Source organism: Bos javanicus, chromosome 23, assembly GCF_032452875.1.
Source record: "Bos javanicus breed banteng chromosome 23, ARS-OSU_banteng_1.0, whole genome shotgun sequence".
NCBI lineage: Eukaryota > Metazoa > Chordata > Mammalia > Artiodactyla > Bovidae > Bos > Bos javanicus.
In genome coordinates, this window is record NC_083890.1 from 39,958,483 (window position 1) to 39,983,859 (window position 25,377).

At 41.8% G+C, this 25,377-nt stretch overlaps 1 protein-coding gene across 9 annotated transcripts in view; it reads left to right on the forward strand.

The window, feature by feature from the left end:
• Positions 1-25,377, forward strand: part of KIF13A (kinesin family member 13A) — a 202,737-nt gene that overhangs the window by 70,034 nt on the left and 107,326 nt on the right. For all 9 annotated transcript variants that reach the window (XM_061398778.1, XM_061398770.1, XM_061398771.1 and 6 more), the window contains exon 3: positions 14,937-14,949. In XM_061398778.1, the coding sequence (XP_061254762.1) occupies positions 14,937-14,949 (13 nt within the window). The remainder of the gene's footprint in view (positions 1-14,936; positions 14,950-25,377) is intronic.

The following is a 25,377-nucleotide window of genomic DNA, read 5'->3' on the forward strand; positions in this document are numbered from 1 at the left end:
CGAATCTCAGGGAAACAGTCTTGAGAGTTTTGCCCTCCCCACCCATCTGAGATCAGACACCAAGACGGCTGGCATGTTCCCAGCTGAGATGCTGGTGAAAGGTGACTGGAGAACTGGGGTATGTTGGGAAAGAGTTAAAGAGCTTTTATGTGAACCTTCAAGTGCAACCGGAGGAGGGTTTTGGTCCCCTGCCTTTTTGCTGCCCCTTGCCATTTGTCTGTGTGGTTCACCTGAAATATTGTCTGTTCATGCAGTAATTATGTGAGGACGGTTGCTCCTAATCACCGTATATTGTCTTTCCATAAGCATGAAAAAAATCTAGACTGCCAACTACCAAAAAAACCACAGGGACTTGCATCTGGCAGCCTCCAAGTCTCGGTACAGGGAAGATGTCATGGAATTTCCTGTTTTAATTGCAAAGACCGATTGAATTCCTGGGGCGTTTTTGACCTCACCTTGGTTGATGAGTCTCCTGACTCATCCACTTTATTTAAAAAAAAAAAAACAACTTTTTTTTTTTTTTAGGAAAAAACTTAAGGAAAGTCAGTTATTTTAAGTTTTGAAATATATCACATCTGTGTATGAGTTAGTTGCTCAGTCCTGTCGACCGTTTGCAGCCCCATGGACCGTAGCCTACCAGGCTTCTCTGTCCGTGAAATTCTCCGGGGAAGAATACTGGAGGGGGTAGCCATTTCTTCCTCCAGGGGATCTTCTCAACCCAGGGATCAAACCTGGGTCTCCTGCATTATAGGCAAATTCTTTACTGCCTGATCCACTAAGCATATAAAACACACATGATGACTAATAATAATAAAAATGAACACCCATATGCTCTATTCATCTGAAGAAACAGATTACCCGTGCTTAAGAAAAGGCGAGTAGACAGAAAGCAGTATTGCTTTCAAAATAACCACATTCCTGATTTTTGTGTTCATTATTCCTTAGCTCTTTTCTTTCATTTTTTAAAAACAGTTTTACTTTTAGCTCTGTATCCCCTGGATAATACTTTGTTTACTCTTGCCCTTCTTGGAGAACTTTATAGAAATGGAATCATGCTGGATATTTTGGGGGACTTTTTTCTTTCTCTCAGCGTTTGTTTTTGAGATTCCTTCAGATTGATGTGTAGTGACTGTATCACGTTCTTGCACTGCTGCAAAGGATCACACAGTGGATCACCGCTGTGTATTTTTCCATTCTCCAGGTTTCTTTCTTTACTGGCGTTTGGAAAGCAATGTGCTGTGCTGAGCTAAGTCGCTTCAGTCATGTCCAACTCTGTGCAACCCTGTCAACTGTAGCTCACCAGGGTCCTCTGTCCATGGGGATTCTCCCAGCAAGAATACTGGAGTGGGTTGCTGTGCCCTCCTCCAGGGGATCTTCCCCACCCAGGGGTTGAACCTGGGTCTCTAAACTCTCCTGCATTGACAGGCAGGCTCTTTTCCACTGGCATCACTGGGGAAGTCCCCTGGAAAGCAGTATAGACCCCAAATTCAGCAAGTCAGCTAGCTATTGAAAGCTTCAAAGATTGACCCCTTTCTAGCCAAATTCCCAAGTGGTTTGCTTTCATTTGTGGGAATGGTGAAGGCCCTCATTTCTGGAGACTTTCTAGAGAATGGACTTGCTTTGCCTTCTCCAGGGGCTGTTAGCTCTTGACCTGATTCTACTCGGTCTGGAATCACAGCCCTGTTTCTGCAGGATCTTCCCGAGGCTTTCTTCCCTGTGTCTGAGTCCTTCCCTGTGTTCACCACACTCCTTTTAAGGGCTGATCTGTTTTGGGGGTGGGGAACAGCTAGGAAACCAGATGCTCCAGCTAGAAGAAGGCTAGTCTTCAGAGCACAGGAAGGTACTGAGGCTTTCTTCTTCCTGCGCTTGGCTTCCTAAGGGCCTTCTCCTTCCTTCCGCTCCGTGCCCTCCATGTTTCTCATCAGAAATTGGCAGATGTTCTGCTCCACCCCTGTCTTGGTGTATCTCGCAGTAGTAACCCTCCCCTGAATACTCTTTGGGAAAGGCATCGTTAATATATTTTCCGTTTGTTTACATTGGCTCCTTTTACCTAGATCTCAGGATTGCGGTGGAATCTTCTAGTACCTTAAGATAAGTCCATTTATCTTGAGGGAGAATGTGAACCATTAAGGGCAAACTAATTTTCAGTTTACATTTGATTTAGAGTGTATAGGCCAAACGATTGTGTGTGTGTGTGTGTCTGTGTGTCTGTGTGAATGACAGCAGGGCAAAGAAGGAATTTGGGAAGTTGACAAGAAGAATAAAGTCTCAGGTTTTAAAGGATATTCATTGCCCTTGGAATTATATTCTATGAAAGTAGGAGAGTAACAGAAAGGGCCCACACCAAAATTATCTTTTTGTAAATGTCTCCAGGCAGAGAAAGATTTTGTACGTAAAAATACTATGAAATGATTGATCTTCCTAATGATGGTAAATCAAAAATTCTACTCTCTTTCCACTCCTTCCCTCCCACCATCCCTCCCTCTCTCTCTTCCTTTTTGGTAAGGGGGCAGAAGTGAAGGTGAAGAAGTCGAGGACACTGATTTATCCTTTGTTAAAAGACTTTGTTTTATGACAGGTACACGCTCTGCTGATTGGGGTATATTAGATTTTATTTGGGGCTTTGTCCAGAGTATGTTTTCTTCTGTTGGTTACTTTTCTATATCCCCTTGACTTTGAATGTATTATGGAGACTGGAATGAAAACTGCATCTAGTTATACCTTTTCCACCAAAATTTTAAACCTCAAAGCAGAGAAGCTCAATTCTGAATAACTGAAAATTGGGTCTAATCCTTATTTAAAATATTTATCCTGATTAAAAAAAATTTTTTTTTCAGTTCTTCCTGCTGCTCAGATTTTCTTACCCATAAGTATTTTAATGTGAGTAAAATTTCCAGCCAACTGGCTCTTCTTCCTTCAAACACCAGATCTTAACCATTTTGTCCTGTTTTCTGCTCTGTCCTAAGCAGAGGCCAGAGGTGGCTGGACGTGATCACGAGCAGCTGTTACTGTCCGTGCGGTGAAGCGAGCTTGGCTTGCTCTCAACCTCCCATCTCTTTTCACAGTGATGGGCTGTCAGGAGACCCATCCCGCTGTCTCCTCCCTTTCGCCCTGTGTAGTGGCTGTCGCGTCTGCTGCGTGCAGGAAAGCCAGATAACAGATGGGAGTGAGTACTGCAGCCTCAGAATGGATGAGTTAGGAGTGGGGGCGTGGCTGACCCCTTGGGGCTGTCAAACATCTATTTCTGGGGCTCTTACGCTTTCCTCTGGACACAGGAGGACTGAGGTCCCTGGGAATGGAGTACCTGCTGTTCTCAGTTCCCTGTAAAACCTTTGGAAATTTGTAATCTACTTGTTTGTTTCTCCAATCTGCGTGTGCATCCTCCTTGACTCAGACGTTAACACAACTTTAAAAATTCTCTAATAGCCTTATCTCAGGAGCATCAGCTATTCCTTATATACACAAGACTGGCTGTGTGTGCATACTTCTTAAGGATGGGTTTGTTATGCTCTGTTGTTATATGGTGGGTGTGGTGTGATGTTCCCTGATGCTATATTACACTTATTCCCTTTCCATTTGTGCGTGTTTGAAATTTCCCCCAGTAAAGCTTTTGTGAAAATGCAACACTGCATATATATTTGATTGGTCTTCAGACAAACCTGAAAGAATGGAGTTACTCAGGGAAACATTGCCATTGTCTCAAATGGTACTATTAATAGTGACCTGGTGATGTGTCTTCATATATTCGTTCATTCACTTATATTTATGGTGCCTGACAATGTTCTGGGCACTGGGGACAAGCTAGAGGGAAGCCCCTATTTCTATGAATCTTATAACCATCAGGTCCAGGGGAGAAGGTCTGTAGATAGGTAAGTAGGTAAATAAACACGGTGGTTTAAGGTGGTGCAAGGTGCTGAGGAAAACAGAACCAAGTACTGTGGGACGGTGGAGCTGATTTGGTGCAGACAGCTAACATGAAAGTGAAAGAAGGCTTCCCCAGGAAGGGGAGCAGGGTCGTGGGGAGGGGGGGTCCCAGGCAGGGGGAGCTTCTGAGCAGGTGTCCTGGATGCCAGTTCTCTGCAGGGGGGGTTGCCTCTCACTTTTAGGAAGGCGGCCCCAGAGAATATGCAGTCCAGCCAATTCATCTGACATACGTACCTCCCGACACCCAGAGTCCGAAATTAGCCTCCTGCCCGGTACCTGCTGCTTTAAGAGCTACCGAGTGGGCCAGTAAATAAGCCAGTAAACATATCCATATTAAAAGGGCTTTCAAATTAGTGGTTAACCAAAACAGTCACTTTTCTGCAGTAGTAAAATAAATGAATCCAGTTATTTGCATAAAAATAGGCTTCCTTTCAAGTATGACCATCATAAATGGCCTTGTGGGACACCAGCCTACTTTCTGAACGTGGTTCTGAGGTTATTTTTTAATGCCTGTGTGTGTATCTTTGGTAAACACATGTTCCGTCCTGTGCAGCAGGCGCCGTGGAGACTGGAAGGACGGAGCCAGGACGATCATGACCCAGCCTCTGCCTGGGGGGCACCCAGAGCGGGAAGAGGCAGGGGTCTGTGACCAGCCCAGATGCTTACCATGTGCCAAGTGCAGAGTCAGTGGTCGTGAGCAGAGCAGACCTGGGCACAGCCCTAGTGCAGCTCAGCTTCAAGTGGATGAGACAGACAATAAATCACGACGCTGACAAAGTACAATGGATGCTTAAAGAAAACTGATGGGGAATTCCAGATGGGATGGTCAGGGAAGGGCTCTCTGGGGAGGTGACAGTCACACCTAGTGTGAAAAAAGAATCAGGGGAAAGGACGTTCCTGGCAGAGAGAGGGGCGTGGGTGATGGCTCTGAGTCAGAGAAGAGTTTTATGAGTTCACGGCGGGTAGAAAAGAGGAGACGAAAGATGGAAAGGTGAACAGAGGCCAGATCCTATCGATGACATTAAAGAACTCATTGACATTATTCCAAGTGCAACTGGAAGTTATTGCGGGTGTTAAACAAGGAGAATGGTAGGAAATTTGTTTTCAACATATCATTTTAGTCACAAGGTTAGATGTAGGGTTAAAGGGATTCACCAAAAGATCCTAATCCTAGTTTTTGCCGGGTCTTTATCCTAGCCATGCCGTTTACTTAGCTGGGTAGGCTGTTTGTTCATCTGAGAAATGAGGGTAATACAGTCCACCTCCTATTGTGGTGAGGATTGAGTGAATAAGATAAGGTGTCAAGACCATGTGCGATGACCAGGATATGCTCAATAACATCAGTGCCCTCCTTGTTCTCCCTCCTTCCCATGGAGTAAAATCCAGGAGCAAAGTGTTCTGGGGTCCGTCTCTGCTGGCCTTGGGGCCAGCATCACTGAACCCAGTGGCAGCTCCATGAGGTGATGGCCACCATGTCTCGCTGTGGGGCTGAGCACTGAAGAACGGATGCTTCTGAGCTGTGGTGCTGGAGAAGACTCTTGAGAGTCCCTTGGACTTCAAGGAGATCAAACCAGTCCATCCTAAAGGAGATCAGTCCTGAATATTCATTGGAAGGACTGATACTGAAGCGCCAGTACTTTGGCCACCTGATGCGAACAGCTGACTCGTTTGAAAAGACCCTGATGCTGGGAAAAATTGAAGGCAGGTGGAAAAGGGGGTGACAGAGGATAAGATGGTTGGATAGCATCAGTGATTCAATGGACATGAGTTTGAGCAAACTTTGGGAGACAGTGAAGAACAGGGAAGCCTGGCATGCTGCAGTCCATGGGGTCACAAAGAGTCAGACATGACTTAGTGATTGAACAACAAGTTCAGGGTTGATCTGGCCCATTCAAGAACTGGACTAATAATGGAGGCTTTATCAATGGCTTGTTCCAAGTGAGATGATTAATTTAGTTTCACCGAGTTTCTCCTTTTTTCTCGATGCCCTTTGAAGGAAAGAACCAAGTTGCAAATGGAGCACCACTGTTACCCTTTCACTGATAATTCTGAGCTCTCTTAGGAGGATCTACAAACCTTCCTGCTTCTTGTTCATATCTGAGACTCTGACTTAGACAAAAGACATGTTCTTCACTTGATTTGCTTGGACGTTCTTGTTGTTTTGAATCTCTAAATATCTTCTGTAAATAATCAGTTTCTTATACACTCTTGAGGCTTCATGTTACAAGTTTGCTGCCTCGTGGGTGCAAGGTTTATTTGTTTTTAATGATGTAAATAAAACATGTGAAGAAAATGCTGTTCAGTGGTGTGGGGGTAATAAATATGACCCAGGAGAGTAGCAGCTGCCCTTGAGATGCCTGTAGTATTAGGAATCCTGAACCTTCATGAATTGGCATTAGACTTAACCCATAGTCAGTTCTGCCCTGGGATGGATAGGCATTGTAAGGAGGTTTACACATGCAGTGCTGGTTAGATGGTGTTATTTTTGTTGTTGTTATTTTGTTTTTGTTATGGTTTTGAGGGGGTTTATTTGTTTTTTTTCGGCTTAGCTTAAAAAAATCTTGAGTAAAAACTTTTATTAGAGCCATTTGAGGTTCACAGCAAAATTCAGAGGAAGGTAGAGATTTCCCGTGTGGCCCTGCCTCCACTCGTACATAGCCTTTTCCATCATCAATGTTGTACGCTACAGTGGTACATTTGTTACAGCCGAAGAACCTACACTGACACGTCATAGTCGCCCAAAGGCTGTAGTTTCCATCGGGAAGGGTCCACTGTTGGTGCTGTACGTTCTATGGGTTTGGACAAATGTATACAAATGTATAATGAGATGTATCCATCATTAGATCACACAGAACGTTTTCATTGCCCTAAAAATCCTCTGTACTCTGCCTGTCCATCTCTTCCTCCCAAACCCAGGCAGGCACCCATCTTTTTACTGTGTCCATAGTTTTGCCTTTTCCAGTTGAAGTTACACAGTATGTAGCGTTTTCAGATTGGCGTCTTTCACTTAGTAATATGCGTGTAAGTTTCCTCCATGTCTCTTCCTGGCTTGATAGATCATTTCTTTTTAGTGCTGAGATTAGGTGTAATTTAATATCGACCCATGCATCCTGCCCTGACTGTTTTTAGATACACCTGGGCTCTGGAATCAAACTGTTCGTAGTGGGCTGTCTACAGTGGAGGTTGAATTGTCATTTTCCTGCCATCATGATTCAACTCAGGCTGACCTTGAAACTTAATGGTTCTGCACAGACGTCTTTCAGCACATGTGGGCTGCTGAGTCAGGGGTGTCTTGGTCCCACAGCCCTCAAGGAGGTGGGTCCTACAGGCTCTCAAAGTCCACAAGCATCTGGCGTCAGCAGTGCAGCTGTTGCTATGGCAGATGGAAGGAAGGAGATTATGTAAAATAAATGGCTAAATAGGTAAAATAAATGGCTGGAGGTGGGAGAATTCCATCACTGGAAAGTGGTAGTGACAAGAATAGAACCGCGGCATCTGGTTTCTGCATCCCTGCTCTTAGCTACCATGCTCGACTGGCTCTCAGAAAAGGCTGTTACTTGTCTCTACTACTCAGCTAATGGCTCTGCTTTCATGAGGCTGTCGCATGGAGCGTGATGTTTGGTTCTGACTCCCTAATGTAGGAAATGTAAATATTGTTCATGCAGTTATAAGCTTGATATCATAAGTGTATGCTGTGCTATGCTTAGTCGCTCAGTCGTGTCCGATTCTTCGCGACCCCATGGCTGTAGCCCGCCAGGCTCTTCTGTCCATGGGGATTCTCAAGGCAAGAATCCTGGAGTGGGTTGTCATGCCCTCCTCCAGGAAGTATATGCTATCTAGGTACAAATTCTCACATAAGTGGAAAATTAATCCTGGAAGGACAAGTAAAACTGAAAAGATGTATGCTTCTTCCAGACAGCATGTTAATTGAGATCCTGTCGAGGAGTAGCCACTGAGAACTAGCCCAAGAATGGCCTCACAGAGGGGCCTGATTCTTGATTTAAAATCAAGAATTGGTGCTTACTGCTGCCTTTTTTTATTTTTATTTTTTTAAGCTTCGCTGCATGGTCCTTTTGAAGACACAGCAAGAAAATTGCACAAGAGCCATGTTTTCTCTGCTCAACTTTGTTTTGGTTAATCTAGTGTGAGTTCTTGCCAGGCTCCCCCCACTGGGAGTTGCATCCATGGTGATGAGAAGCTGGAGCTCTGTGCAGTGGCTTGGAGAACTCTCCACAGAGGCGGCCAGGGGCTTCTCAGAGGCCTGTCGCCCACAGCAGTAGCTGGCTGTGTTTCGTGAGTCAGGGGGACTAATTCAGGCATTTTCCTTGACAAATATCAGGAGAAAAAAAGGCAGGAAGGCTATTATCAGTGGATAGTAATTCCACCAAATAATGCCCTGTAACTTGCTAAACTTTCCATTTGCTTTGTGTATCCATTTTAATTTTGGAAACACACACACACATATATTGAATGAACATCATTAGGTTGAGTTAATAGTTCCTGTGGATATGCTCGTGTAGTCCCCTCAAGTTTTGCATTTTATTGTAGCAATCTATTTGAATTAACCAGTTCATTAACGTTTTTGCCATTTGCCTTCTTCTTGTGGTGGGTGTCAAGGGCTATTCAAAATGTATATGTAACCCCATCTGCATTTTGGGCTTCCCTGGTAGCTCAGACGGTAAAGCTTCTGCCTGCAGTGCGGGAGACCTGGGTTCAATCCCTGGGTCGGGAAGATCCCCTGGAGAAGGAAATGGCAACCCACTTCAGTACTCTTGCCTGGAAAATTCCATGGATGGAGGAGCCTGGTAGGCTACAGTCCATGGGATCGCAAAGAGTCGGACACGACTGAGCAACTTTACTGGATCTGTTTTTTTATAACTCATAGAAGTGCTTGCTATATAGTTTTGTATATATGAATGTGTTCATTTGTTGGTTTACAAGTATATGAACTTATCTTCAAACTACACTTAATAAATCATAGTGGAAGATGAACCTTTATAGTCACTTATCAAACACAGTCCCAACCCTGGGTCCAGTCTCTTTCTGTGGACAAACTACTGAGCTCGCACGATGCTGTGGTTCTCGAGCAGGCTGTGTGCTCCAGTACTTTTTTCACTCACAGTTCTCCCTATTGAAGGGCCACTTCTTTTTTTTTTTTTTTTTTTTTTTATTGAAGGGCCACTTCTTTACCCTGTCAGCTGGGTGACTCTCTTCACCTCCTAGATATGGTGCAGGGGTTTCCTTCTCTGAGAAACTTCCCTTCTTCCCCAGGTGATCTTTCCCTCTGGGGCTGCTGTGCACATCACATTGTATCATAATTGTGTGTATAAGTTGCATTTATTGATGTCTGCAAGGCAGCATGTCTAAGTTGTTTCTCAACAAAGTGCACAGTATGTGTTAAATATTTGTGGACTTGAATATAGCTCTTTGCTTCTGTCTGTGCTCCATCCCAGGCATCCCAGTCTACTGGATATTAGTTCTTCATGAATGTATCTGTCTCTCTCACAAGGTGTTGAAGTCAGAGGCTATGCCTCATTCCTCTTTTATCCCTCAAAGCACCTATGATGTTCAGTGTAGTGATCGGTATGCAGTAAATGCTTGCTGGTTTAACAGGATTACTTGGACTCTGATGTTTAGTTCTCCAAGTGGAAGGTGAAAATCAAGGGCTTTATTAAGTATACGTCGTTAGAGTAGTCTCTAAGAGTCAAATATCATTTAATTCTGTATCTTTCCTATGTAAGTTGGCAATTTCCAACAATTAATCAAAACATTTTTTAGCACGTGGAAGAGAATTTTCTGTTTCTGAAGAAAGCACTCATCATTCATGTCTCTTGCAGCACTGACTGGGGTAGTTGATGGGCTGTAAATACTGGACAAAAGACTCCTTGCCCGAGCATCATCTTTTGGTGTAAGGTGTGAAAAGAGAATGACAGCTACATAGGATTGTTGTCATTGTAATATGCTATTTATACTGCCTTATTTATTTCACTCTCTTGTTAAACTCTTATATAGCTTACTAAATTCAGTACCTACTCCTCATTTCAAGACCTGGCCACATACAGGTCCAGCTTATCTTTACAGTCCCATATCCGTGTGTGTGTGTGTGTGTGTGTGTGTGTGTGTGTGTGTGTCTTGTGTCATCAAACTGAACCTGCATTTCTGAGTCTAGTTGACTTCTGAAGCTCTTGAGGACTTGACCCTAGCTAACATCCCTTTGAATTTCTCTGTGTGAAATGCTGCTCTAGAGAAATAATTATATTTAAATAAGACACAGGAAATGGTCTCCATTTTCTGACAGTCCTTGACACCTTCCCCAAACTTTGGAATTGTGAGATTGTGGTGGTGATGAAAGAAAGGCTTCACACCTAGATTATGTTTAAGCCACAAGTGTACAAACTTCCTTCTGAGTTCTTCCTGTGATTTCAGTACTGCATAACTGGGTGGGGATGGGGACTGAGGTATCATGCAAGTAGCACTTGGCGTGGCCTCTGCTTTCAAGGGTTTAAGTCTTAAGGATACACAAGACTCGAATTCAGACAGGATCACTGAAGGTTATAGGACTTTATGTGTGGCTGTGATGTTAGGCTGTTTTGTTGACCGTAGGAATCCTCAGCTATCAGCTGGTGAAGGCCAATGTGGTCTCAAACAATTGGTGAGGAGTTGAGACTGGAGCCTGGAGCTGGGTTTTGGAGAGGGGCGATTTGCTCAGGCAGAAGGGAGAGACCAAGTGGGTGAAAGGCATGGAAGTTATAAGAGTTGTGTGGGGAGTGCATGAAGTGTGGGTGACCTTGAAGAGACCCATTAACTTTTTTGTCCTGAGAGAGGAAAGAACCTTCAGTGTTTACAAAGTAGAGTTAGCGTCAATCAGCGTAGAACCACACGTTCTTATTTTCTCTCTAAGCCTGTGTCTGCAGGTCAGTGAGTTCTCTTTGATGGGGTGTTCTTTATAGTTCATTGGATGTTTGTTTAGCTAGGAATATTGCATCTTTCTCTAAAGGAACCACCTAGGTATCAGCAATAGCCTGGACCTAGTTGAGAGTTAGACGGAACTCTTTGTTAAGACTTCACTGATATAACCAACAAAGACTGTAACTTAAAAATATATACTTTTAATATTGATTATGTTCATGATAGATGTTTATATTCATCTTTTTTCATAGATACATAGATACATGAGAGAAAACTTTTATCTTTACATTGCAATATCACATTAGTTTTTCGTTTTTTCCCCTCAAAGGATAACGTGCTGCATTTGGTTATAGTATCAGTATTACTCATGTTGGAAAACTTTCTCTTCACAATTACCAGAAAATGATACAGAGCCTCTGGAGATGGGGCAGTAAACTATGGTTCTGGATTAGGATGCTTAGTTTCTTATCAGCTAATTCAAACCTCAAGAAATGTTTATCAGTGAATGAAGTACAGTTGTGATAAACCAAATGACTTACTTTTCCTTCTGCAGCCAGGATCCTTGATCTAAACTAAATGATGAGTAATTTGAGTAGTGGCAGTTTTCACTTAGTGACCTGCCTTTTCCCCATGCATCCTGGTCTCCCATTTTTTTATTATTAATATTTGATATTTATTTATTTGTTTTGCCTGCGCCAGGTCTCGGCTGCGGCATGTGGGGTCTAGTTCCCTGACCTGGGATCAAACCCAGGCCACCTGCATTGGGAGTGCAGAGTGTTAGCCACTGGGCCACCGGGGAAGTCCCTCCATTTACTCTTAACAAACCATCCTTAGAAACATAAAGGAAGGTAGCTGAATTATCCTGGCATTCCCATATTATGTGGTTTCTTTCTAAGACAAAGAGATACATTTACAAAGTACTTAAAATGCTGAAATAGGATTGGTTTCCTAATAGGAATAAAGAAAACTGTGTTGAAATGTCAATAAGGAAAGGATCGCTCTATTATTGGGTGCCAAAGGAGGCCAGCGCACTACTGGCTAAAAGCCAGCACTTACTCTGTGCTGCTGGTGATGATGATTATACAGTCATGAAGCACAGGAGAACCCTGGGGAAATCCCTGGGATTCCTGTGAGCATGTTCCACCCCCATTAGATTCCTTGGTTCATTGTAGCCTTAATGTGAAACATACATTTTACTAATTTGTCCCATGCTGTTTCATATGGTTGCTTTATTGTAGGCCAAGTCAAGTGACTTTTCTTTCCCCCGTTAAATAAAGCCGTGATTTAAATGGCTTTTATGCACGATACTGGATGCTTGGGGCTAGTGCACTGGGACGACCCAGAGGGAGGGTATGGGGAGGGAGGAGGGAGGAGGGTTCAGGATGGGGAGCACATGTATACCTGTGATGGATTCATTTTGATATTTGGCAAAACTAATACAATTATGTAAAGTTTTAAAATAAAAAAAAAAAAGATCAGGCTTCCCACTATTATCGTATTGTAAGGGAAGCTTTGGAGGGTCCCCTTGCTGAGATATCAATTTCCCGTGTTTATGGCTGATTCTACTGAAGTTATACCCCCTGGAAACTGTTTTTGTTTTTATTTCTGTTGTCAGAAGGAGCCAAAAAAGGCTATACCTGTGTTTCATAGCATAAATAGAGCTCTTCAAAAAGGTGGTTCTTGTTCAAAAAAAAATAATATGAAGATTAAAAATCATTTCAGATGTCAAAAAAAAAAAATAAAGCAGGCAGTATAAGAGAGGGCTTTATCAAAAGTACTGTGAGTGAGGTTTTATTATTATGATTAATTATTGTTCTACCTGTTCAGAATAGATGCCTTTTAGAGCCGTTGTTCCACTTAAAGAAATTTTCTTGGAAGAAACCTCAAGCTTTATGTACAGAGCAAAGACCCATGGCTCTCTTATATTTGAAACCATGCATGCATTGTTATAACCACATCCATAAATGTTTGTCTTGCTTAAAAGGATAGATGCACAGAATGTTGAAACTTCTTAATAGCAGCTTGAGATACCAGTTTTTCTAGGTAGTTTCCCTCTGAAACCTGAAGACAAAAATCACATTCCTCTTGTCCCTGCCTGCGGTCATGACATAAGGATTCATTTCTTTTTAGCTAATTCATGGAATTTCAAGAAGATAATTCTTTATCATTATAAGAAAGGTTATGATTTTCTTTCCATAGATTTAAAGGTTAGGATTATCTACCTAATTGTGGAATCCATGGAGTTTCTTTTCTTGATATTGAACTCTGGGTTTTATTTGGGGGCCTCATAGTTCTGGGAGGGATACTGAACACAGTTCAGTTCAGTTGCTCACTTGTTCGACTCTTTGCAACCCCATGGACTGCAGCACGCCAGGCCTCCCTGTCCATTGCCAACTTCCAGAGTTTACTCAAACTCGCGTCCATTGAGTCGGGGATGCCGTCCAACCATCTCATCCTCTGTCATTGCCTTCTCCTCCTGCCCTCAATCTGTCCCAGCATCAGGGTCTTTTCTCATGAGTCAACTCTTCTCATCAGGTGGCCAAAGTATTAGAATTTCAGCTTCAGCATCAGTCCTTTCAATGAATATTTAGGACTGATTTCCTTTAGGATGGACTGGTTGGATCTCCTTGCAGTCCAAGGGAGTCTCAAGAGTCTTCTCCAACACCACAGTTCTAAAGCATCAATTCTTCGGCACTTAGACTTTATCTATAGTACAACTCTCACATCCATACACAACTACTGGAAAAACCATAGCTTTGACTAGACCGACCTTTGTTGGCAAAGTAATGTCTCAGCTTTTTAATATGCTGTCTAGGTTTGTTATAACTTTTCTTCCAATGGGGCAAGTGTCTTTTAATTTTATGGCTGCAGTCACTATCTGCAGTGATTTTGGAGCCCCCCAAAATAAAGGCTGTCACTGTTTCCACTGTTGCCCCATCTATTTGTCATGAAGTGACGGGACCAGATGCCATGATCTTAGTTTTCTGAATGTTGAGTTTTAGGCCAACTTTTTCACTCTCCTGTTTCACTTTCATCAAGAGGCTCTTTAGTTCTTCTCTGCTTTCTGCCTTAAGGGTGGTGTCATCTGCATTTCTGAGGTTATTTATGTTTCTGCCGGCAATCTTGATCGCAGTTGAACACAGTGATGGAGAGAGGGCACCGAGCTGTTCGTGCCTATACCTTGAGTTCCCATGCCCTCTGCCTAGGAAAATCCTTTTTTAAAAAAAAAATTCTCATGGTTCTGTTCCCTATGAAGAAAGATTAAAGCCACAGGAAAAACCCCCCATTTCTTTTTAACAATCATTTTGGAGTTTCTGAATCGGTATTAGAGACTGGTTAAGAATAACCACATCCAGAAGGCCAAACCCCTGTGATAGGATTACATACCATATAAATCATAGTTCAGCTCCTTAACTTTGTACACAATCAAAACATTTACCGAGGAAGTTAGTCTAATGGTTTGTTACTTTGAAAACTATTTCCTTTTCAGAGATGTTACTGGATGCAGAGTTTTTTTTTTTAATGCAAAATTGAATGATAAAAAAATTCATGTGTGGTTGATGATAAGGATGCAATTTGCTTTTAAATTTATACTCAGGGTTGAAATATGTGAAAATTGTCATCTAAACAATGCTTTCTAAGTGGGGGAGAAATCCCATATTATTTTTCAAAGGAAATATATATATATGTGTCAATTAAAAAATTCAAATATGAAAATTGATTTTGAAGTATTTAACCACAAGCAATATGATTGCAGCATGTTTCTTTCTTTCTTTTTCTTTTTTTCTGATGCTCTTTTTGTTGGCTGCTTTATAATCATTAAAAATACCTCTGAATGACTGGATAGATTCTATTAAGCCAAGGAAGAAACTTCTTATGCCCACACTGTGTTTTTGAGCAACTATAAGAGTTTATTGCTTCAGGCAGTAGAGTAAATTTTGCTTCTGATCTTTGTGAAGTAGAGCATATATTAGATCATGTAATCAAGATACTGAGTTTGCCTTGTTTTTTTTTTTTTCTTTCATTGCTTCCTCCTGATATATCGCTGCTGTGTGGACAACCCTCTACTTCTGCTGCTGAAATTTTTTGTTTCCATCATTCAGGAAACCTCCCAAGGTAAGCACCTACACAGAATTTGGTGTGCATGCTGGCCAAGTGTGCCAAAATTTCGAATTTCATCTATCACAGTGACCCCTCTGAAACACCTCTGCTTTTGAGAAGACGGTTCAGCATTCTAATGTAAAACGTAAACCATGAACAGTTAATGTTGGTAATGTTGGGCCTCTACATCTTATAAAGCACTTTAATACATTATTTCATCTTTGGAACTAATGCGTGGGTTTTCAGAACAAACCCATCTGGCTGTTGTTTATATTTTGTTGATGATGACATGAGGCCCAGAGAGAGGAAATAACATGATAATAACAATAATTCACGGATAGGGTAATGGAGAGTGAAAGTGAAAGTTGCTCAGTTGTGTCCGACTCTTTGCCACCCCATGGACTACAGTCCATGGACTTCTCCAGGCCAGAATACTGGAGTGGGTAGCCTTTCCCTTCTCCAAGGGAAATCTTCCTAACCCAGGGATTGAACCCAGGTCTCCTGCGTTGCAGGTGAATTCTTTACCAGCTGAGCCACAAGGGAAACTCAAAAATACTGGAGTGGGTAACCTATCCCTTCTCCAGCGGATCTTCCCAACCCAGGAATCGAACCGGAGTCTCCTGCATTGCAGGCAGATTCTTTACCAACTGAGCTATGAAGGAAGCCTTCATAGAGTAATGCAGAACTATATAATATCACCACCTAGAACATGGGAAGACAAAAATGGTAACATCATGGTAGATTGGTAACTGGGTTATTGACTGGACAAACTATCTTTTCTGTGTCCTACTAAGAATCATTGATATCATCAGAAAAATTCTCCAAACTTTTGGAGTTTCAGATGTCTGCCAACTTTATGTGGCCCTTTGGAGTTTCTAGCCAATTGCAAAGTCCGCTAATTAGAGCTAGCCCCCATGCTCTGGCCAGCCTTCATTGGCATGTGTGCCAGTGAGAAGCCTAAGAATTAAAGAGTAGGTAGAAAAAGAAGACAATGAGACATCATCTGAATGATCAACTCTTGAATGAGTGAAGGCTGATTTTTATTACCGGTGAGTATTTTATTGGTTATCAAAAGGAAGGAGAAATGCAACCAGCCTCTGATCAGTGATGCTGGTTTGGTTTTTGAGATGGGATCAAGTCAGGCTACACCCACATATATTATATAGTCAGAATCTAAGACACAGGTAAGGGGAAGAAATCCAGGATAGATTAGACTTACTTATCTCTGGGATTATGAAGGAAAATCTAACTTGGCTTTTGGAGTATTGAGACCTCCCTAAAATGCTAAATGTTATCCTTTATGTTTATTGATAGCAGTATAGCAATTGTCCTTGGCATTAAGAGTTCCATCTCCAGTAAGGAAGCCATGCATTGAACAAATAATATGAAATCTTTTAAGAAAGAGGCAGTGTATGATGTTTAGAAATATAAGCACTCGCATCCTGGCCAAATCTGAGGGATTAGAAGGTTATTCCTGAGCAATCATTGACGTGGTATGTGCTCAGTCATTTCTGAGTCTTTTGCGACCCCTTGGACTGTAGCCCTCCAGGCTCCTCTGTCATGGGATTTCCCAGGCAAGAATGCTGAAGGATTGCCATTTCCTACTCCAGGGGATTTTTCCAACCCAGGGATTGAACCCTCATCTCTTGCATTAACAGGCGGGTGCTTTACCACTAGAGCCACCAGGGAAGCCCCTATTGATGTGGAAAAGTGTAACCAAAAATGTCTCTGCTACTCAGAAAGATGTGAGCTCCCCTTAAGTAGCTCTTTGTTCCCTTGCTGTTGGTTCCTAAAGGTTTCAGAACAGACAGCCAACCTTGTGATGTATTTAATTCTCTCCTTACAGAAAAAGGCACTAAAATCCTGAGCAGTTCCACATAGGGTTACTTAATGCAGGAGAAGCAGTGAAATGAAAAAGAGGCACAAAACCACATTTTAAAAAAATCACTAATTGCTTTACATACAGAAATGTTCTGGTTACTTTCTGCTGCTGCTGCTGCAGCTGCTAAGTCGCCTCAGTCGTGTCCGACTCTGCGACCCCAGAGATGGCAGCCCACCAGGCTCCCCCATCCCTGGGATTCTCCAGACAAGAATACTGGAGCGGGTTGCCATTTCCTTCTCCAATGCATGAAAGTGAAAAGTGAAAGTGAAGTCGCTCTGTTGTGTCCGACTCTTCGTGACCCCATGGACTGCAGCCTACCAGGCTCCTCCCTCCATGGGATTTTCCAGGCAAGAGCACTGGAGTGGGTTGGCATTACCTTCTACCTGGTATATAAAAGTTTTGTGCGTTCACTAGGTATTCTATTAATAGTTCCTATGAAGTGTCATGAAATTTCCAAGATAAAATGAATGACATTAAATGTAAATATATATATACACGCATGTGCACACACACACACACATGCACATATGTGCGTGTGTGTGTGTGTGTGTGTGCGCGCATGCCATAAGGCACATCTAGAAAGTATGAAGATCATCTTAAATTCAAATAAATGACATAACAAACTGAAAGTTTTTAAAAAGATGCTAAGATAAGGTCTTTTCATGCAGAAACTTTGAATATTGAAAGCAAATGGGAAACATATTTTTAATGATGACTATATAAGCATGAACTTTTATTTATTCAGACAATGAGATTTTGACATGCATAATTAGTAAAAGCATCAAAGAAGACATTTTGGTTTCATTTAACAAATATTCTGGGCAGGGGCCAAGTGCTGCATGAATCAGACCAGATCCTAGCATTCTAATGGGGTTGGAGTACAGAACATGTGCATAGTGTAATATAAAATCAAGAGGAAACTATCTGTCAGACCCAGGATGGAAAGTCCTGTTCTGACTTCTGCAGAACTGACAGCTAAGACCAGGCAAAATATTAAAAACCTATACTTGAACCTTTACATAGCATCTACACAATGACTGTTGAATGAATGAAGAAAAAAAAGAAAAACCTGTTGTACCAGAAGGACACTTCACCAGTTTAGTAGAAAGAAGGTTCCAGTTTAGCTAAATTATGTGTTCCCTTCACTGGTGGACAGAACCACTTTGCTAAAGACTAAGCCAGAGAATAGGTGGGGAAACAATGGAAACAGTGACAGATTTTATTTTGAGGGGCTCCAAAATCACTGCAGATGGTGGCTGCAGCCATGAAATTAAAAGATGCTTGCTCCTTGGAAAAAAGGTATGACCAACTTAGACATCATATTGAAAAGCAGAGACATTACTTTGCCAACAAAGGTCCATCTAGTCAAAGCTATGTTTTTTTCCCATAGTCATGTATGGGTGTGAGAGTTAGACTATAAAGAAAGCTGAGTGCCAAAGAATTGATGCTTTTGAACTGTGGTGTTGGAGAAGGCTCTTGAGAGTCCCTTGGACAGCAAGGAGATCCCACCAGTCCATCCTGAAGATCAGTCCTGAATATTTGTTGGAAGGACTGATGTGGAAGCTGAAACTCCCGTACTTTGGCCACCTGATGTGAAGAACTGACTCTTAGTAAAGGCCCTGATGCTGGGAAAGATTGAGGGCAGGAGGAGAAGCGGGTGACAGGATGAGATGGTTGGATGACATCACCAACTCAATGGACTTGAGTTCGAGTGAACTCTGGGAGTTGGCAATGGACAGGGAGGCCTGGCGTGCTGCAGTCCATAGGGTCTCACAGAGTCGGACACGACTGAGTGACTGAACTGAACTGAACTGAGCCAGAGGAAACACTCTGTCCTAGTTCCATGCTCAAGGAGACCCAAATGCCCGGCTGGGTCGTAATCCTGATCCTCTTCTGTGGCCTGTCCCCAGAGGGAAAGTGCCCATTGGACCTTACAAATCTCACCAGCAATTTGGATTTTCTTGTCATGACATTAATTTGTGTTTTCCTGAGGAATATCTGCCTTTTCCTGTAGTCTGCGTTCGGACGATTATTGAAATTATGCCTAATGATGATGGTAAATAATCACCTCCTTATTGTATTTTCTGTTTGTATTATGTGTGAGGATTTTGCGCATTTTACTTAAAAATATTCTAAGGTAGAGGTGTGATTAGGAGAAAGGAGGGGGTGTCTCTTGGAATATTTGGTTGAGTTATCATTGTTCCTACCCAACTGTTATACCGGAAAGAAGTCTTGCAGTCTTTTTATCTATCTTTGGAACTGTACTCTTAGAATGCTATGCTATTTTCATTGTTTCTATTAATAATAGCTGTCTTTAATTCAGCACTTACAATATGCCAGATCCACTTTAAATCCAAATTAAAGTTTAATGCAAACTTGGATGCCTTCAGAGAAATAGGGGCAAAATCAGTGGTTGCCCTGAGGAGTGAGAGGAGAGGAGAGATGAATAAATAGGTGAAGTACAGGATTTTTAGAGCAGTGAAATTGTTCTGTATGCTACTATAAAGGTAGATATATGACATTATGCAATTATCAAAACTCATAGGACTGTATAGCTCAAAAGAGTGAACCTTGATGTATGGAATTTAGTTCTTAATAATGTATTGATATTGGTTTATTGATTATAATAAATATAGCATAACTAATACAAGTTATTAGTAATGACAGAAACTGCTGAGGGGATGTTTGTGAAGAGGGGGTATTTGGCAACTCTTTGCACTAGCTGATCAGTTTTTCTGTAAACCTAAAACTGCTTTAAAAAATAAACTATTAATTATGAAAAAAAAGATGTACTTCATATTCACAGAATAAAATAGAAAAAGCTATGTGGAAAGCATTTGACAAAGTTCAACACTTGTTTATGTCATAAACTTGCAGCAGATTGTAGTAGACAGAAACCTCCTCAAGATGGTAATGGGCACGCATTAAACCTACACAGGTGTCATCATATTTACAGTAAAAGACTGGACACTTTCCATCCAAGATGCGAAATAGGTGAGGATTAGCCACTTCTCTTCAGCATAGACTGGGCTTCTTAGCCAGTGTAATTAAGCAAGAAAAAGAAATTCAGATCAGAATGGAGGAAGCAAAAGCATATTTTTTTGTAGACAGTAAGGTCATATATTTGATAAACATTAATGAATCTCTCAATAAGCTTCTAGAACTTACCGGTGGCAGGGTGGCAGGAAAAAGGTCAAAATACAAATTGTACCTCTTTAAAATAGCATGAGCAATTAGAAAATAAAAATCAACAGGAACCCAATCATTTACAGTAGCTTCAAAAACATTAGATATTTAGGGATATACTTAGTTGAAAATGCACAATACTTTTTTATTAGCATCTCAGATATAGTTGACCATTGGGTTGTAGGCAGATGTGCCAAGAGATGGAGAAAATATCAACTGTATTCAGAGACTGACATAGCATAGAGTTGGACTGCTGGTCCATGGAAGGGAATCCTGGGGGACACATCTAGGAGGTTGAGGAACTTCTCTGATGGTCCACTGGTTAGGACTCTGAGCTTTCACTGCCAAGGGCATGATTTCGATCCCTGGGCAGGGAACTAAGATCCCACAAGCTGTGTGACATGGCCAAAAAAAAAAAAAAAAGGAGGAGGTTGAAACCAAATCCCGCTGTGGAGGACCTTGATACCAGGATTGCATCTTGATACATTCCATGTCTCTGTTTTGAACAAAGCAGTGGCCTGATTCAAACTCCCTTTCAGGTTAATCTGAAAGCAGAGCATAAAATAAATTGGGTTTGGTCAGTGGGTGGGAAAAGGATGATATTCAATAAAATGAGCCAGGAATGAAGAAAATTCATTACCTCTTTTTCAATAAAATGAGAGATAATGAGGGCCTGCATTGGTGTGGTGCCATGAGAAAAGAGGAAGGGAAGAATGATCAAAACATTGCAGAACTGAAGTGTCCAGGACTTGGATGCTGATAGCATGTGGGAGAAGACGGTGCCACAAGAGGAGGCAGAGATGGATCTGGAATTTGAAGCCGAGTAACTGAAAATTCAGCAGGAACTGAAGAAAGACCTGTTTGGTGCAAGGCAAAGTGAAAGAATACAGTTTTAGAGTGAATTGAATTAGAAATGATGGCAAAGCATCTGAGAGACGCCTAGCAGGTAACTCACAGTTTGTAGTCTGCCCTAGAAAGGTCGGGTACATCCTGATGGGAAGGAGGTAGGAGGTAAAGGAAGAGCTATTGATTATGTGGTCAAGGAAGAAAGGATTAAGTAGGATAGAAGACGTGAGAAAATAGGGGTGAGCAGGGACCCATCCTGTTTTCGGGACTGGAAGGGGAAGAGCCAGTGAAAACTCAGAAGAGAAACCAAGTACCTTGTGGTGCTGCTGCTCACGGCGACACCGCGGACACTTAAACTAGTTCTCGCCGAATTGTGTTTCTTCTGTTCTTAAAAGTTATTTCTTCTAGTGTTGTATTAGGACAAGGAAAAAATATTCTTCTGGTTGAACTTGAGAGTAAGATTGAACATTTTTTTCATATTGCACGTGCGTGTAGAATAGAGAAATATCCACAAATGTATCCTTGTGTAAATTGTTTTGTACTATTTATTTGGATTTTCTTTTTGGTGTTACATTTTGTAAATTTGTCCTCCAGAGTAGAGAAACATTTATTTCAGCATGGGCCTAGCGCATACCATTTAATCCTTTCCCCCGTAGCATATCATGCAATGTTTATTAGAGCATGTTCTACTTCCCTTAAAAAGAAAAATAAGCTTTTAGACAAACATAGAGACACCTGCTTTATGCCTCCTCATTGGTTTAAAATAAAGAGCCTTTGTCTCAGAATTTTCAGAGTTGAGATAGGTGTGTTTTTCCTTAGTGTGTGTGTGTGAAGATCTCTGTCTAGATATGTGTTATGCACGCTCTGTTGATGGAAACCAGGAAAATGTCCCGGTCATGGGAGCTTTGCCTTTAGAAGCCCAGTTCCAGTCTCCCTGACGGCCCTCAGAACGTCAGGCATGTTCTCGGACACTTCGCTTTTCATGCCTCTGTCATCTCTGGCACAAGTATCTTGCTTTCCCAGGGAGCTACACTGAAACACATGCAGAGGAAAACAAATGAATTCTTCCTCCCTTTTCTGTTTTCTTCTTCACCCTTCAGTATTTGTTGAGAACTGTCCATGTGCCAAGTGAGCACTTTGGAGCTGGAAGAAATGTCTGAACTGAGCCCATTCAGAGTCTGAGATTAAGGAGATGGAGGCTTAAGGAGTGATCGGCCCAGGCCATCCAGTGAGAGAGCTTTGGGCTGCAATTCTAGGCCTTCTGGTTGCTGCTGCTGTCTGTTACATCATGCGCTTGTAAAGCGGTTTTTCTGTTTTTTGGGTTTTATGGAAGTGAAAAAAGCAGGAAAGAGTAAGAAGGAAGAGTCTGAAGCAAAAGTAAATATCTGCAAGATCACTTTGTTTACAATCGCATTCTTCTTTACAATGTTTGCTCATTTTTAAAGCCATGACCATCATTTTAAGATCTCCATAAGTTAGTGTAAGAGTCATTGAACAATTTGATCTTACTAATTAAACTCACTTTAAAGTGAAAGTCTTAGTAGCTCAGTTGTGTCTGACTCTGTGTGACCCCATGGGCTATATCCCGCCAGACTCCTCTATCCGTGGGATTCTCCAGCCAAGAATACTGGAGTGGGTTGCCATGCCCTTCTCCAGGGGATCTTCCTGTTTTTTATTTACAAGCCCTGTTAAGAACTATTGAATTTAAGGGTGTTTAATCCCTCTTCTAATTACATAAGTTTGTTGGCAAAATCTTGAACAGGAGAAAATGACAGCATAACAAAATAAAATTGTTACTTTTTGGAGGCAGTATCCTTTAAAGGGTCATACTGCCATGCCAAAAAACCTGACTTTACCGAAAAAGGCTCGGAAATAAGGAGGGAGAAATCACTCTATACAGCTTATGCCATCTGAAGTGCAGTTTCATTCAGACTCATTTTACAGTCTGTGACCTCCATCATTTTCATCATTCACTTTGTGCATTTCTGAAAACTGAGTGGTGGCCTGAAATGAGGTGAGTTGTAGACCTGTTCTGTCCAATACAGCAGCCACTTAGCCACACGCAGCATTTGAACATGTGCTATGTGGCTGGTCAAAACTGAGATTTTTGTGAGTGTAAAAATACACAGCAGACATCAAAGACTTAGTATGAGGAAAAAAGTAAATATTTTAACAAGTGTATTAGGTTAAATAAAAACATTATTTAAATTGTTTTATCTCTTGACTTTTGAGTGTGCCTACAGATGCAATTTAAATTACATTTGTAGCTTGGATCATATTTCTGTTTCAGACCAAACATATAGCTGAATGTGGAACTTCTTTTTAGCATCCATCCTGAGGTTTTTGCCGTTTCTCTTACCCTGTTAAATGCAGCCACTCTGCTGTCACCCCTTACATTTCTGCCTTTATATCTGAGCCCATGAGTGTTGCAGCTGCATGAATTGAATGGCAGCAGAGCCCTACCCCACTGCGTTTTTTCCTAGGAGGCATTTTTACTGTATTCATTCAAATATAATTTATTAGATGCCTATAATTGAGAACATTTGTGGAAGGTACAGTGTGAAGAATTTGTGGGGCTCAAGAGGCAATTTAACTAGTGGTTCCTGCTCTCTGGAACTCACAGTATGGTGAGGAAGATTAAACATGTACAGCATTGTAAGTGGTGGAAAACAGATCACGCTAAACATCTTCATTTCGACATGGCATGAATGCAGGGCTTTAATTCTTTTTGGTCTGCTTCAGTTCTCCATCAGTGTGCTGACACGTGAACACATTTGGCACACCACGTCTCTCATAGTCATTGTACTCTTTCAAATGAACAGAGTTGAAGTAACCACCAACAGGACATGGGCTCGCCGATATTTATAAAACCGGAGAAATGGGGTTTGTGGAGAGATCTCAGGTGCAGTTCCAGAGTCAGAACAAGCTGTGAGTAGCAAGCAGCTCAGTCTGCAGATGTGAACAGTGGGTGAATTGTACCCAGAGAGGAGGATGGCAGGATCGTGTGAGCACAGGGAGACACACTCCTTCGCGCAAAGCCCAGCCAGCCCACATAGAGTGGACTTTTTTCCCTCTGTGGGAAGCCCTTTTCATTCTGGACTTGGGGGCTAGGAAGTACACAGTGAGGCTTGTGTTGATCCTTTTGACGAGGAACTTGGTGAACTATAGCAGCTCTCTTCTCATGGTCGTACGAACCTTCTTTGCCTTTTCATTTTTCTTTCTTTATTTGACTCAGCAAATACAGAGCACCTATCTACTGTGTCTGTGCCTGTAAGGATTAAAGAAATGAATTAGCACAGTCCCTGGCTGAGGAAACCTCCAAGCTTGATGAGAAAGTAACACGCTTAGGATGGTGCCTGCTACATAATAAACACTCTGTAAATGGAAACTGTGCTGTTCTGTTAACTGGGAGAGGAGTCCGTCTGTAGAGACTGTCAAAACGGATAGCAGTAGCTGCCGTAGACTGAGTTTTACTGTGCACCATGCATTGTATTGGTAGACACTTTGCTTAAATGCCCACAGCCGTCATTTAGTATAAAATGTGTGCTTACTTCGGTGGACTGTGTATTTGAGAGGTGAAGCTATTGAGTGAAAGAGCGCAGAGGAGGGAAGTTGAGGACGCACTGGAGGAGGTGACCTTTGGGCAGGTCTTGAAGAATGGCCAGAGGGTGAAGAGAGCCAAGGGGTTATCAGAGGGGAGATTTTCTTAGACTTCCATGTTTTCTCTTCTCCTTTTTCCCCCTGGACTTCCCACTGTGCTCATCCACCCGGAAGATTTCTTGGTCATTGGTGGAACATCTCAGAGCTGGAGAGATGCCTGACTCTTGACATAATCTGTAAGTGAATAGGGGAACTTGCTCCTGTCTTTTGGGAGATGAGTGGGAATCCAGTAAACACACAGATCATGTCTGTAGGGTGACATTGGTCTTGTCACTTTCACAGTCGAGTGGGAACAGCCTTCAACCAAGTACTGTTGGGTAATCTACTACCCTACTCACCGGTGTGGCCTGTTTTATTTAAACAGCTGTCATGTGTGACAACACAGATTTACAAGATCATTTTTAAGTGAATGGTCATTCACTGTGAAGTTGCTTTAAAAAGTAAATTCTCAGAGTATTTTTGTTTGGTGGAATTGTGGGCAATAAAATCATTAGGAAAACCAAGGTCTTGACCTCTCAGAATTAGTAATGTAGAAGAAAAAAGGAACTCTCTTATACATGTTAACCCATACAATCTGGCCAGAGAGGTATGAAATTCAGAGTAAGAAGAAGTAGTGTCCTTAAGAAAGGTTCATAAGGGAGTGACATTTGAGATGATGCTGAAATAATTTAATAAGGAGAAATTAGAAAGGGAGTATGCTTTGATGCATTTTGCAAAAAATTGATGTGTATGTTTGGAGGTGTTTCTTTCCCTAAAATTAAATTATCTTGAGAAAAGTATTGGGTTAATCACTTTCTGCCTAGAGAGGAGTTGAAAAGTACAAAAATTATTTTGGGGAAAAAAACATGCTTTTTAATTTTCAAGAATTC